General features: G+C 34.2%; 1 protein-coding gene across 1 annotated transcript in view; it reads right to left on the bottom strand.

Moving 5' to 3' along the window:
* Positions 1–12241, bottom strand: part of LOC105618491 (zinc finger protein 358-like) — a 36701-nt gene extending 24460 nt beyond the window's left edge. Inside the window, exons 1-3 of the mRNA XM_012200023.1 lie at positions 12040–12241; positions 7919–8017; positions 295–956 (exon numbers count right to left, since the gene is read on the bottom strand). Of these exons, the coding sequence (XP_012055413.1) occupies positions 295–956; positions 7919–8017; positions 12040–12241 (963 nt within the window). The remainder of the gene's footprint in view (positions 1–294; positions 957–7918; positions 8018–12039) is intronic.
* Between the last annotated feature and the right edge of the window lie 3053 nt (positions 12242–15294).

Here is a 15294-nt window from a genome sequence, read left to right as displayed (position 1 = left end):
GTGTGTATTAAGCTTGATGCATGTGATTTTTTATCATTTGCTTGTTGTTACATGCATAAAGTTTAAAATAGATCCTTCATAAATAGTAAGGTAATTTCTCTTAATAACATATTATTTTACGTAGTATAAAAATAAAAAAACATTGTTTTTGATATATTGAAAATTATTGCAAAATATAAAAATTAATTATCGCGACGATAAAGAACGGACGGGATGAGAACATCAGCAGGAAATCAGAAATGAATCAAAACAAGTAAGTCGGGAAAAAAGCACGCGTCGAATGTGCACATGTACCTCGAGCCCATGCGGCGTGCTGAACATCTTGTCGCACTTGACGCAGCTGTAGACATCGCCGAGCGGATGAGGATGGTGCAACCCGTGTGCCGTGTGAGTCGAATGCAGTCCCGGGTGAGCTGGATGTACGCCGCGCAACAACGGGTGCAGGTGCGGTGGCAGAAGATGATGCGGTAGCAATTGGGGGTGCAGGTACGAGAGAGGGTGATGTGGATGAGGTGGCAAGAGACCGCTCTGAAGGTGCAACGGTGGATACAGGATCGACGAGCCGGGTGGTGGTGGATGAGCGCCCATAGAAGCGGATTCTCGATGCGGGGACGCATTCTGCAAGTGTGCGGAAGGAGGATCCGGCCTCAGGAGTGCCGATACGCTGAAACTGTCGCCGGATTTCTTCGGCGGATGCGATATGGGCGACGTCGCGACGCTAACTGGCGATGGCGATGGTGTTGACGACGATCGTGGCGGACTCGAGGTACCTTCGTGATCGTCCTCGTCACCGACCTCCTCAACGTCCACATCGACTTCTTCTTCACCGACATCGACGTTCACCTCGATGTCCCGACTATCGGGCGGAGGGGAATCCGGGCAAGGAGATTGAGACGGGGAAGGACTCCTTGTCGCCGGCGAGCCCACCAGACGACCAACTCCGAAAGATAATCGTTCTATAATACATCATTTAATGATAATCAAATATAATATTAAATTATTTCTAATTTGTAATTGTTCGTTTGTCTGATTAATTTTTCATTATAAATTTTAAAAATTATATATCAAGCTCAGTGCAAAAGAAATCGATAATCATCTCGTATGGATTTTTCACATCTCCAAGTAGACATGACATTTCGTAGTCGATAAACCAGAGTTCATACACTAGTCACGAGAGCAAGATGGCCAATGACGGAACTGGACGGACGGTAGCTACGTCACGTATGAAGTACGCGTGCTAGGTGCAGGGGAATCCGAAAAAAGAAGGCCACGGATAAAACGTTTCTTCTGGCGGAAGGACCCAGTCGGAATGAGATTTGAGTCACGTACTGGGCCTTTTTTTCCTAGCATGCTGGTGCGAGGGTGTTTAAGGGACGGACAGGGCACGAGAGGTCGTGACAGGGTCTCATGTTGCGCTAACGAGGTATCGCGAGGAAAGAACCGAATAGTGAGGTGCCGAGAGCGAAATGTATTTCCGCGACGTTTCGTGTGAAGCAGTGTCCTTAATGAAATCCCTGGCGCACCCTTTCGGAATATTTCATCCGACGCACAGAGTGCCATGTGTGAGTCATGATTAACTCTTTACGCGTTACAGCGTGAAATGGCATCATCCTTAAGTAATAAAGCAAAGGAAAATATTTTATGCTTAACAGGAATTTCGATATTCTAACTATACCTTCGCTTAACATAATAGTTGTAGAGAGAGAGAATAGTACAAAAATATATATTATTATTACATCAAGTCCTTTTGTTAGTACGATTAGTGTGATTACCTAACAGATAATACATATATGTCACGTAATTACGGCTCTAACATCCCATAGCTGATTAATATATAACGAGAAGATTAAACATTTATTATTATTGAAATATTAAATTAATATTTTCACGATGACAGTTGCAAATTGCATCGGATCGCAATTTTGGTATCGCTTGTCAATCGGAATTTACTGTGTTCTCTGATTATCAAACCGATGATTTCCGACGCAGCTTTGATTTGTATGTCGCATCATTTTATCTGTCGATCGGTTCAAACGAAATATGATTCAATCATAAATTTTGATGTATTTGTTAGATTAAACGCGTAGAATGTATTTATTTTATTATCATTATTTGACGAGTACTTTCGGAGAAATCTAGATTTGATTTCAAGATTTATGATTAACGCAGATATGAATAATTCATTTAAATGTATCATTTTAGATAATTTACGTATTAAATATAAAAAAAAAGTTATAAATATTCCAAAAATTGTAAATATTTCAAAAAATATCATGTTGAAAAAAAACTAAACTTTTAATAAATATTTGCTTAAAAGTATTAGTTCTAAGTAAATATTTACTAGGTAAATGTATTTATATAAAAGGTAAATGTATTTATATAAAAATTATTAATTTGATTTAATTATTATTTATTTTTATTGAATAAATATTTATTCTGAGTAATGTGAATGTTTAGAAATGTGTAAAGAAATATATATGTATAAAATGTATGCATAAGAAATATGTATTAAAATTTAGTAAATCTTTTTTTAGTGTAATTTGTACTGTAAATTAAATACAATTAATTTTAATAAATTTCTAATGGTTAAATTGCAAAAAGGTTATGTAAATTAATTTAAAGTACATTCTGTAAAATTAATTAAAAAGAAATAGATTCCGGTTGATCCAAAATCTTACAAACAGAGGAAGACAGTGCGGAATTTCTAACATAAAATCGTTACAAAGTTGAATTATTATTTGATTATTATTCAGAAATGTGGGACTTGTCTAATAATCAAAGTTCGTTTCGCTGTGATTTACAGTGTGGGATGAATCGGAAATCAGGCACGTGTGCATCTCGTCTCGCTACGAGAAAAATAAGGGCGGAGATCTCGAGAATGTATCTCACAGCCCCTCTCGATGCTCGGCATTCGGCAATTTCGGCTTCGGATCACTCATATTGCATCTCTCGCACACACCCGGTATATTATATTTATAATCCGTGCGCGCGACACGCGGTCACGTGCCAGCCCGTATGATGCACCGCGGTGTCGGCTAATCGCATTTAAAGCTCTCCGCGAGCCTCATCGTTGGGGTCGATTATTATCGTGTTTCCTAGTGGCTTTGCAATCGAATCAAAATACGACTCGAGTCAGAGTGACTTAATGTAATGAGAAACGCGCCTCGCGCCTGCGGGGATCTATCCGAGAAAACAGATAGGTACTTTATCGCACTGCATCGGTCAAAAGCACAAAAGAAAAAACAAGGAGGGGTTAATGAAATTTCTAATATTACATCCAAATTTTTTCTTGGTTCTATAACATATATTCGAAGCAATATATTATCCTAAATTTAAAATTTTCACATTTGTATGTGCACGTGTGTATGTATTTGTATAAGTCGCAAGAGAATATTTATATATATTATTTTATTACAATATAAATGAACAAATTGAAAGCAATGCTTCGCAACTTTGAATTTAATTTAACTATTGGAACATGCCAAAATTATGGGCCGATAAATTTAAAAAATAATTAGTAGTAAATATTTTTCTATGTTAATTAAGTTTTCATTAGAATAATAAAATGCATAAGATCATCATCACCATGACTCTAAGTTATTTTGTTAAATGACATATTTTCGTGCGATTAATTAAGGCTTAAAACATTTTCAAAGACATGGATTTTAAAATTTAATCACGTGAATAATTTAATATTGTGGACACTATAAATATAAATACATCATTAAAACTTAATTTTATTAAATATTTTTTTGAGAACTTGGATTTTGTGAAAACACTTCTATTTTTGAAAACAATTCTATTACATCGCTTTTGGTTCATTAGCAGAAAAATAGAGGGAGCTGAAGAATAAAAATGGATAAAAAAGAAGGAGGAAACTCAGACAGATGTGTCTCGCAGCGTGATAGGAAGAAGTGCTTACGCAAATGCTACATCTGAGTCGACTGGAATGCGCTAAAAACTGGCGATGCAAACTGCAACGTAAGAAAAACGGTTGACGACCATCCAGATGGGCTTAACTTTGGTCCGGGTTTGACGGGACCTGCGAATCTAGGCGTGTTTACGCACACATATGCATCTGGCACTGTCTCGACATGCATGTCACATGATGTGTAGTGGCTTTCAGCCTTCTCGATACAGTGAATGAAACTTCTTGAATCGACTTCAAGATCGTTTTTGCCCGGACGCGGACGGTTCTGTCACTGATGCGCGTTTGCTATATTCACGTAAAGTGCTCGGAGTTGCTTACGGGATAAGCAAGACAAAGTTTCCAGAATGTAGTTGACGTACAAACCCAGTGGTGAACGAGCCAAAGTAAGAACTTGTCAATTTGTTCATTAAATATTATAACTTGAGTTATCGTATAAAATGAAATGATTTTACTTAAGAGAAATTATCCTATTTCTTGTTAAAGTGATAATACTTAACAATTATTCATATACATATTTTTGCAAACACGTTTTTTAAACTGCATTTTATAAACTACGAGCCGATTCGATTTATAGAACTTGAACAAAATCGCCAAAATCGTTCAAATAGAATAAAATAACACATATTGGTCAAGATAAAACAAAGTTGAGACTATTGATACAATGTCAAATATTACAAGTGTTAAATATTACTTGAATATTGTATATGCATTCGTGTTATATGACGTATTAATAACACGTGTTATTTTATTCTATTCTGACTAATGATATGTTTTTACAATGTTTCTTACACGAATGCATATATTCTTATAATATTTGACACTTGTTTTTAATCGCTTCTCTCATCATCGAATTTTTAATAAAAAATACAATGAAATTCATGCACCTCACTTGGGATTATCCAAGTGGCTATGGTTATATGAGGGAAGTGTCAGAGATTTGAAGAACTATCGCTGATGATGACTCAAAAAAAAGTCGTTCAAATTGAAATATATATTCAAATAAATACTGTACAAAACAACAATGTATAATTTAATTGTACTGTTGTCTTATGCAATAATGTTTCAACAATTGTATTATACTATCATTTGCCTTAATTTCATTACTAAAAAAAATATGTATTGAGATTTAGTAAATTTTTTCAGTCTAATTCTACCATCGAGATATGTAGAAATATTTGTCACAATAACTAGCAACCAGCGAGAAAATGTTATTTTTCAAAAAATATGTATAAACAATTATAAGCAGAAATTGGATCGATAAAAATAAGTCAATTACGAGAAATAATTCTATTTTTTCAATTGAAGTGAATCTTAACAGTATGGTTCTTAAGAATATTTGTATGCAAATTTTTACAAATACGTTTTTCAGTTTTAAAACTGCGCAGATTCTATATGCGCCATGTCAATATATCGCCCGGAGAGTCGAGATTGTCAAGATACGAATTTCAAGTTTAATCATTAACTGAAGTGATATTTTTCGCAATAAGTTCTTTTCAAGATACTTTTTTTAAGATACTTATATTCGTTTAGCATTATTGTTAATTGATCAATTTAATTTGAATATTAATATTTTAACTTTAGTTTGCGATTGCATTATAAGTCTGATCTAAATTGAATCGGCATGCAGATTATAATAAGTGTATTTACAAAAAATTGCATATGAATTAAGTATCAAGATTTTTGTCGATTGAATGAAAAAAAATTATATTATTAAAAATATTAATTCACATGCATTTATCATCATTAAAATATCATCATTAAAATAGATCATAATCTGTCATCTTCTGTCTAAATCAATTCGAGTTAAAATCTTTTCTTTTAAATTTTTTTCATAGGTACACCCTGATATTGCTTCTTATGATAGGATTAACTTTAAACTTCCACTGACGGCTGGATGAAAAATCCGTTTTTGAAAACCCACATCGTCCTGTCACTCGGCTCTATTGACGTCGCTTGCGCGGTAAAGGTCACGCGTATCTTTTTCCATGAATTGTCAGCACGGAAGGGGTTTGAAGGGTATAACGGTTCTAATAGCGGCAGATCACTACGCAGTAAGCGACTGACGGACGACAGAAGATTAAAGTTGGCCGTTAACTCGATCTAATTGTTCCCCCCGACTTGGCCTTCCTTTATTAATCCACATCCACATCTTCGGTATCGTCATCCCCTTGTCAAGAGTCGTCTTATCAATTCGTAAAAAATTTATACGCTGAAATCGAGTTTACTCATTAAAGATATCTCATATATTAATCAAGAATATAAATAAAAATTTTACTTCCTATCTATTCAGCGTCAAACGGAAATAATATAAGTACTTACAAATTTTAAAATTATATTTTCTTAACTCTTAGTATACATTGTATCATTCATATTTCTTTTCTTCAAAAAACTAAGAGCATCAAGTAATTACATTTATACAATTTTTTTTTAATGCAGAATCTTACAAATACTTCCTCAAGCTTAAAGTATAATTTTTGTATATTTGCTAAAGCAATAAAAATGAATCCGGAATATGAATGACCATTATATGTACAATAGAATTAAAGAACTGAAAAGTCATCTACACTAAAGGTTAATATTTAGACAACACGTTACAATAGAGGTATTTTTATGCTAAAATTAATTCTATTATCAATATGTAATATCTGCATTTTTCAAAAACATTCAATTTAAAATTTTAGAAGGAAATAAATACTAAAGTTCATTTGCTTGTAAAAAAATTGTTTACCTCGTTATTTACTACACGTCAAGATTGTTGAGAATTTTCATTATATCAATACAATATTCTAACAAATCACAGAATAAATTTCCGCTTACTTGGCTTAAAATAGCTTCTTTCTACGATTTTCTTGATCTATTGCACGTTCTATAATAAAGATAGCAGTGATAGTCTATATAAATAATAATATGATATTGCTCAAGCAGCACTATATTTGCACGACGCAAATCTTGGCAGAGCGGCGGGGACGTAAACGCGATGATAAAAGTAGTAACGCGGTTGATCTTATCATGTCTGAGAATGAACGGAGCAGATGAATGGCCACGTGCACGCGCGCGCTCGCGCGCGGAAGAAGTAGGAAGAGAGTATGCACGGACATTTAACATGACAAGATGTTACTAATTCAGGGTAGGTACAGCACAAAGAAGCCGACGGACCGAATCCCTGTACCCGCGCCTCTAATCCGCTCCAATTGGGCCGGCAGGAATTAGAAAGGCCCATGTCTATGCGTGGTATGACGCGTGCTACCATTTATCCCAATCGTCGACGACGACCGGTCGTTCTTAATGATCGGTAAATAAAAACCTGCCGTCATCCGGGCTGAGGAGGAAGCCATCATCACTACGAGGCGAAAGGTCGACTCTATACCCGCCCGTCTACACCTTCCGAAATAAAGTAAAAAGCAACGGTAAATGTATTGCAATAAGTACAGCGACGATTGTGTGTTTAAAGCGCCGACTCCGCATCCTAAGCGCAGTTTCTTTAAACATTTAATAATAATATTTAAAAATAATAATATTTAAAAATGTATATATGTATCCATAATAAATCTGCAGCAAACGTTGTGAGGTAATAAACAATAATAATCAGTGTAACGAACAATAATAATCAGTAACAAGTAAACTCGCGCAAAATGACATGTATACATAATTTACTTGATACATTTTAATTTAAAATATAATCATAACATTAATTTTTGATAAAAGATTTCTTTGCTAATGAAAAGCATTATTATTAGGACAAAGTCCAAATTATTTTTATAAATGCTTTTTCTATTGTTTTTCATTTCTAGATGGGAATATCATATGAAAATAATATGAAATATATATATAATATAGTGAAATATTAAAATTTAAAACTTTTTCAAATGCAGTAAGTTAAGAGTGCTACTGCATTTTGATATTAAAAAATCCTTTTATCGTTATAATTTGATTGAATATACGAACTTATGATAAAGCGAATTATTGGCTCTTCTATAATGCACTTACCTGAGTGACTCTTTGGTAAAGGTGGCAGATTCGTAACTTCCGTTGCATTCCCAAAAGGTGCCCACAATCTCGGAAACATTAAACGAACATTGCATCCTCCTAAAAAAGACATTACATAATATTAAAAACAATTAAACAAATATAATTTATTAATCTCTTCTATTAAAAATTAATCTAGACGTATAGTAATATGTATTAAAACATTTTACATGTATAACATTTAATATGTATTAAACATTAATTTTTATATTACACGTTTGTAATAATAAAGACGTTTCTATTAAATATGTTTCATGATAAATTCCTATTTTATTTTATATTAAAAATATAATGTAAAATGTTAAATTGATCGAACAAATACATCTGCCATTACAGTTAAATCGATTACGATTTGACATTGAAAGACAGTGTACGTGAAATCCCATGTGAAAAAATAGTAATGCAAATGGTGAATCGATTGGGTATTTTTCTTGATCGTTTATGCATCGTTACCCCGTCAGCTACTAACGCTGCAATGACATCTCAAGTCCTGACAAATTTAGTATTCCTAGTTCGTAGGAAAGATCAACCCCTCGACAAGAGCGTCTTTATTAGAAAGGAGAAGAAACCCTCCTCCTATTTATCAACCTTGCCTTGGCCATTACTCGCTCTCTTTCTCCCCGAAACCTGCATTCCTATCCTCGAACATCCGCCATCCATCCTGGTTGGTTTCTTTGATCGTTCCGGTGGAGGATTAAAGTTCGAAGACTTCACGCCATCCCGATGATTAATTAAACAAGCCAAATCTTCGTTTTTCGCTTGGAATACGGAATGTCAAAAACTATGCGGTATATCGAATTAATATCGGCACGATTATATTGTCGTACTAAGAGATTTATATATTGAAAATGACACAACTTATTCAACAATTTTTTCACGCAGATCACCAATGAGTAGCGAATTGAATGTAAAACAATTAAAATTGATAAAATTGATAGCTTAATATTACATCTATAAAATTCATATACAGTTATTATGACATTTTAAGTTTATAAATATAAATAAAAATATAAATAAAAATATGCAAAACACATTTACTTTATTGCTCAATAATCTGAAAATTAACAATTTCTGATATCGTAACAAAGAAGTCTGTAACTATGGCAAGTCTATAACTATAGAAATAAATCGCGATTGTCAAGAAAAGTTGCAGTTCGACCGATCATAAATGATCATACTGTAATCTCTCTGTTGGTTTTCTTACACAGGTCCGATAAAATCCGCTTTACGATGAGTGTAGAACCTATCTAATCATTCAATTTAATTGAGCTAAATCAAATCTATTTTTTTTTTTACATCGATATCATATTGTACATGCGTCAATCTCTTCATTTTATTGTTGAATAAAGACAAAAATCTAATCAGAAATAAAATGCAAAATAAAACTTTGTTAATAGTAATAAATAAGATAAGGCAAAATATAACATGCGTTAGAATTTTTTTCGATAATAACAAATATTTGCACTATAATTACACTTATTATAAGTGTGTATGTCTTTAAATTAAGATAAAATTTATCTAAATTACGATAGTATTAAATTTATCAATATTAAGAAATGTGATGTTAAAAATAAAGTATATCAATAATTTAAATAAAATATATCAATAATAATGTTATTCTATGACAAAAAAATTAAAATTAATAATCCAAAAGAAGAAAAGAAAAGACTATTAATAATGAAAATTTGGCAATATATTTCTATATTCTTAATTATAGTAAATATTTGCGGGGAACAATAAATTTATTGTTATATCCGATATGATATATCATTTCCGTACTCTCGGTAATCGCTGCAAGATCTATCGATAACGAGATATCGGTCAATTATACCAAGAATCGACCAAAAAAAGCAAGAGAAATCTGTAATCCGGGCAATATAGAGGACCGACTGGGATAATCTGAGATAGCACGGAGAGAGATTAGACACTCCACGCCGCAAAGGCTGTCTCATTCTTGCCAGGATTATCAGAAATAAATCATATGTTTCTATACAACGAGCGTGTATACCGCACGCTTGAGATAAGGTGGTCTGGTATAATACATTGATACGCGTGTATACTCAATGCAGGTAACGTGTGTTTGTCAGCTAGCGAGAACATCGGTGATATTGTGTCGTTTGCTCGCGCGACTACGTTTATCTTACGTAGTCTCGCACACGTTTCGCGCTATCGGTCTGTCATAAATCTATAAAACGGTAAGGCCAATGTGATTTGCCGTGGAAATCATCGATAAAAACAGCCGATTGACAGATTGGAAAAATCCAAAGAATTTAGAGACGGTTTTTAAGACCAAGAAAATCATTTCGCATTAAAAGCTTTGAGTCGCAAGATTTTTCCAAACGAAGAATGGCAAAAATAGATATATTCAATAGGATATATATTATAATTAAAAATATACTTTACACAATTGAATTCTCTAATCAGTATGCAAAGAATAAAAGATTGAGGTATTTAAATAAGTGGAAGTCCAAAACACATTTACACAGATATTAGATACATTTTTGGATAATTAACTTTTTCCTAAGCTTATTGTTGAAAGAAATAAGAATTCAAATTACAAGGAAATATAAATATCTTTTCTTTTATAAATATCTTTTTTTCCTTTCAATCGTAAGGAACAATAATTCTGCAAATAAGTAGAAATGTTCTCATATAATTTCCAAGCCTCATACCAAACGGAATTTCTTGACGAGTACAAGTAGCAGAACAGTAGGCAACCCCTCGATGAGCTGCCTATCACCTGGCAATTATCGCTTAAACCGCTTAGATCAACGCCTATAGCTCGATATTATTGCGTTTAGCCTGTTACCACGATTAGTAGCGGGGTATTAGTATAGACAGCCGTCTAATACCAGCCATCCCCTTTCACCTGTTGAACAGACCGTTGTGCACGATGACGGCCCCCTACGCACCTGCACGCGCGTGTGCGTGTTCGTGCATGAGCTACGAGCATATCGTATCTCGCTTGCTCTCGCGTGCGATCCTCACGCGTGTGCCACAAGCTCAGGTGTCGACGCGACAGTTGCATGAGCTACCGCGTAAACGCCACGTTGCAAGGGTAATAGGCAGGTAATAGATAGGATGATGACAGGCGAGAGATGGCCACGGGGTGAGAGTCGGCGGCGCTGCGTCAGCGAATGGCATACGGCTGGAGATATCAAAGGACCTGAACGCGATATGTTTCGGCTGATTATGTGGAATATGGGGCTTTCTCTGCATTTTACAGTGTATTTGGGGTTGATCAGCTCGTGTGAGTGTCTCGATTGGAATTATTGATGAATACTGGATTTTTAATCGCAATAATCATCCATATATCTATAAATGCATATATCCATAAATATGCGAGTATTACTGACGAAATATAATTTTAATTCTAAAATTTGAGAAAATATAATTGTGTTACGTATATTTTTATATCCCTGAAAAATTCGTTAAATGGATTGACAATTTTTTTTAATTAAAAATATTTTACAAATATTATGTAGTAAATAATATTGAATTTATTTAATTATTTACTTACAAATCAATATTTGCCTCAACATCTACAATTAAGAAAGATTGTTGGTAATCATTTTATCTGCAATATTTAACGTTGACAAACAATAAAGCTATAATGATCTACTGAGTTACGATGTATCTGTTGCCAGAAATCATCCTGTGTTTGTATACACCTTTTTTATCTACAATTTTTTTATCTATAACTTTTTATCTACAATTTAGTTTTATGAGTAACTCAAAATTGAAGATTATATAGGTTTGTATACTTTTTTGCTTAAAAATTTTGTTACTTTTTATCTATAATTTAATTTTATCTACAGCTTAAAATCATTCTTGCACACACAAATATATTATTTTACTTGATTTGTTTTATATTTATTTATCAAATATTGTTAATGAGAATAAAAGAATTATTGTATATGAATTATTTCTTATTATAACAATACTAAAATTATTATAAAATATCGTTCTTAAAATGCGCTTAAAAAATATTCCGGTTAATATTTAAAAATGTTAAAAAATAACATCTTAACTAATAAATATAGTGATAATTTAGCTTTAATAGATCATTCAAGAAATCTTACCTTCATCAATGGGAATCTGCGGATTTTCTTGAAGATTTTCATTGTTGTTGGTTTCCGGCGGCAACGGTTGTTGATGTACAAGCGACGAAGCTGGTTGTTTAGGCTTGACAACTCGAAATGCTGATGCCTCGGCAACTCCTCGTCTCGAAAAGTCTAATGGACCCACCCCGACAGGCGAGTGTTGTTGCTGCACTTCCATCATCCTGGACCTCGAGTCCGTTCACCGTTTTACAACTTTCGCGTCACTACACACGACATTCGCATCTCCTCTTTCAACACTCTTGCAATCTTTAAGTTTCTCAGCAATAAACAAACATACACACTCTTCCCTAATTTAATTTCAAACGAAATTATCCAGAAAATCCTTTCAAAGACGTTGGCAGCCTCTAAGAATTTTTCAAATATTTGGAAACTTGTGTTTTCAGAAACAATAATTTCTCAACAATTATCGAAATTGTTTGTTTGGTAATTTTTTAAGTAAAGAATGTGTCTTCTTCAGCAACGTATGCAATCCCAAATATGTTTGGTACAATCCTTTCTAGGAACTACCTGTTCACGGACTTCATCCTTTCGTGGGATATCAACATCAATCTCGTGATAGTACAAGCACTAGAGATTTTTTTGCCAACACAGTCAAGACACTCGGAGTAGTCTGCTGGTAATGATGATTCAATACCTGGATAGGCCCCCAGCTTCACAGGATAGTTTTTGTCTATTTTGCGACAATAAATAAGTATCGCGCAAGAGACGGGACTTTTGGTTGTCAGTGACACTGATTTTCGTGCAGTCCATCGGCCGGACAGGACAGATCGGGAAACGGCGAAGCACCGGCTTAAACCCGGGGATGTGAGAGACGTTAGCTGTTAGAGCGGGTGCCTCGACGCCGACTGCTGTTAACGGGTCTGATAGTGGAGGGACTCCCATGCGATGACGATCGCGAGAGCGGCGGACGTAGAGAAGGACAGGGATGGAGAGAGCCACACGAACGACGCACACAACGTCTGCGTTTATACGGAGAGGGAGAACACCCACACAGAAGTGCGATGCACACCAAGATTTTGGTCCCGGGTCCCGCCTCCCGGGCACGCCTCCTCCATTCCACTCCACCCACACACACACCGGATTACTCCCTGTGTACATGGTGATACACGCACAAACTAACACGTGGACGATCGTCGAGCCATGAAAGGAAGTGGGGCTGACCATGCTACCGAATGCTACCGATCGTCGTTGCTGCGGTACCGCATGAGGGGTTGCTGATGGGGTTTTATGCTTGTGTGCGTTTGTGCTTCTGCTATATGTGTGCGTGGGTTCGTCTGTACGAGTGTGTCTGAACTGCACCGGCCAGCGAACACGAGATACACATTGCGCGCTACGCTCTCTCACCTCCTGGTTGCAGCATTATGTGGAACCACTCGGCCACCCTGATTCCACTCTTGACTCCACTGATTGATATTTGCGCGCTGCCCTCGCACACTTGAACGTACATGCACGTATGCCGCTCGGCGCTCGTCCTTCAACACCCATCGTGATGGTGGATGCTGCTGGATACAAGGAGCGAATTTGGAAAATTTAGGCAACGAGGGCGAAGATAAAAGAGAGTTCCGTGCTTTTATGACTGTAAGGGTAATCTTCGATATTTTCGGGAAGATGAGATTTCGAAAGAGATGAAATCTTCGTGGTTGTGGTTGAGAAGTTTCTAAATTATCGCTCTTTCAGGGAATTATGTACTTAGATAGTATCTATTTGGAAAAATAAGTTTAAAAGATATAAACGAATTTTAGAGTATGTAGAGTTAATGATACATGAAAAATCAAATATATGTAAATTTTAGATAAGAGCTAATATATATATGATGCGATCAAAATTAAATATTTTTACATGGAAAGAACAGTATGATTGGTCTGCATAGAAATTTGATAATATCCAGATTGAATAGTAAAATATGGAGCAACTATTTATATAGTTGCTTGAATCATAGTTAGATTAAGTTATGTTGCAGCAATGATGGCATTTCATATATACATTCATATATTTTTAATTGTAAGCATGGTGAATCGCTTTTGCTTTTTGAAATTGTTTACTCAATTTATGGCATAATGTAACAAGAAATTCTTATTAATAATTTAATTCTTATTATTATATATCATGTTTTATATTGTCACGGTTGATGCAACTATACGGATAACTTATCCATAAATAAATGATTCCCCAATCAAGTTTTGGTTGTCAAAATCGCTCCTAATTACTATATATAGTAATATAGTTGATCATCAAAATAAATAAATCGTATCAACCACACATATACCTATCACACATACCTATCATCATAAAGATAATTAGGATGATATTTCTATATTGTTCACAACTAAATATTTTTAGTTATGTAAACTATATTTTTTTCCCTTGTAGATAGTAAAAAAAATGATAGGTGACGTTTTCGTTTGTTAACGTTGTTTTGATAACAGATTAAAAAATTGTGTGTTTAGGAAAAAATTTAAAGCAATATTAAATGACTGACATACCTTATGACAGATTTTTCCTATGTTAGCTCAGACAAGAATTTACTTTAATCTTTGCTCTTTCATAAAATCGAGCGCGCGCGTATCCTCGATAGGAACGTTGAAAATCTTTTATGATACGCTCTGAAGGGGATAAATCTAACACGATATCGAGCGGCAATAAAGTTTATCAAGCGTCAAACAGTTTTAACGATTTAATCGCCTGTCGAAGCGACAACGGTGTTTTTTCGAACTGACATGACTTCCGATAAAGCAGAATTTTTGGTGCAATTTCGCATATTTCGTAAGGTACATTGTGTGCAATAGGTTTAATTTTTGTTGCTAAAAATGTATACAATGTTTATTACTTGTCTACTTTAACGTTTAAGACTTTTATTTATATCAAATTATAACATTAGAAGCGTAAAAATACACATGAATAAAATTCTTACAAAATATATTAAAATGTTTGAATATAAAACATTTATGTACAAAGTATTGATTTAAATACCAAAAACTCTCCTTTCATTTCATTAATTAATTAATAAATAATTATATCTAAAAATAAATAATGCATATATAATTAGAAACAGAAATAAGCTACTGTCAAATTAATATAGAATTAATATAGAAATAAATATGATTTAATTCCTTTCTAAAACAAAACAGTAATTTTCAGTATATTTTGTAAGTCAATTCTATTAATTACAAATGTTGTTTTATTGAAATATAATTTGCAAGAATTCTTATTATA

Source organism: Atta cephalotes (genome assembly GCF_000143395.1).
Source record: "Atta cephalotes unplaced genomic scaffold scaffold00017, whole genome shotgun sequence".
Taxonomy (NCBI): Eukaryota; Metazoa; Arthropoda; class Insecta; order Hymenoptera; family Formicidae; genus Atta; species Atta cephalotes.
This window is presented reverse-complemented; position numbering and strand designations above follow the sequence as displayed.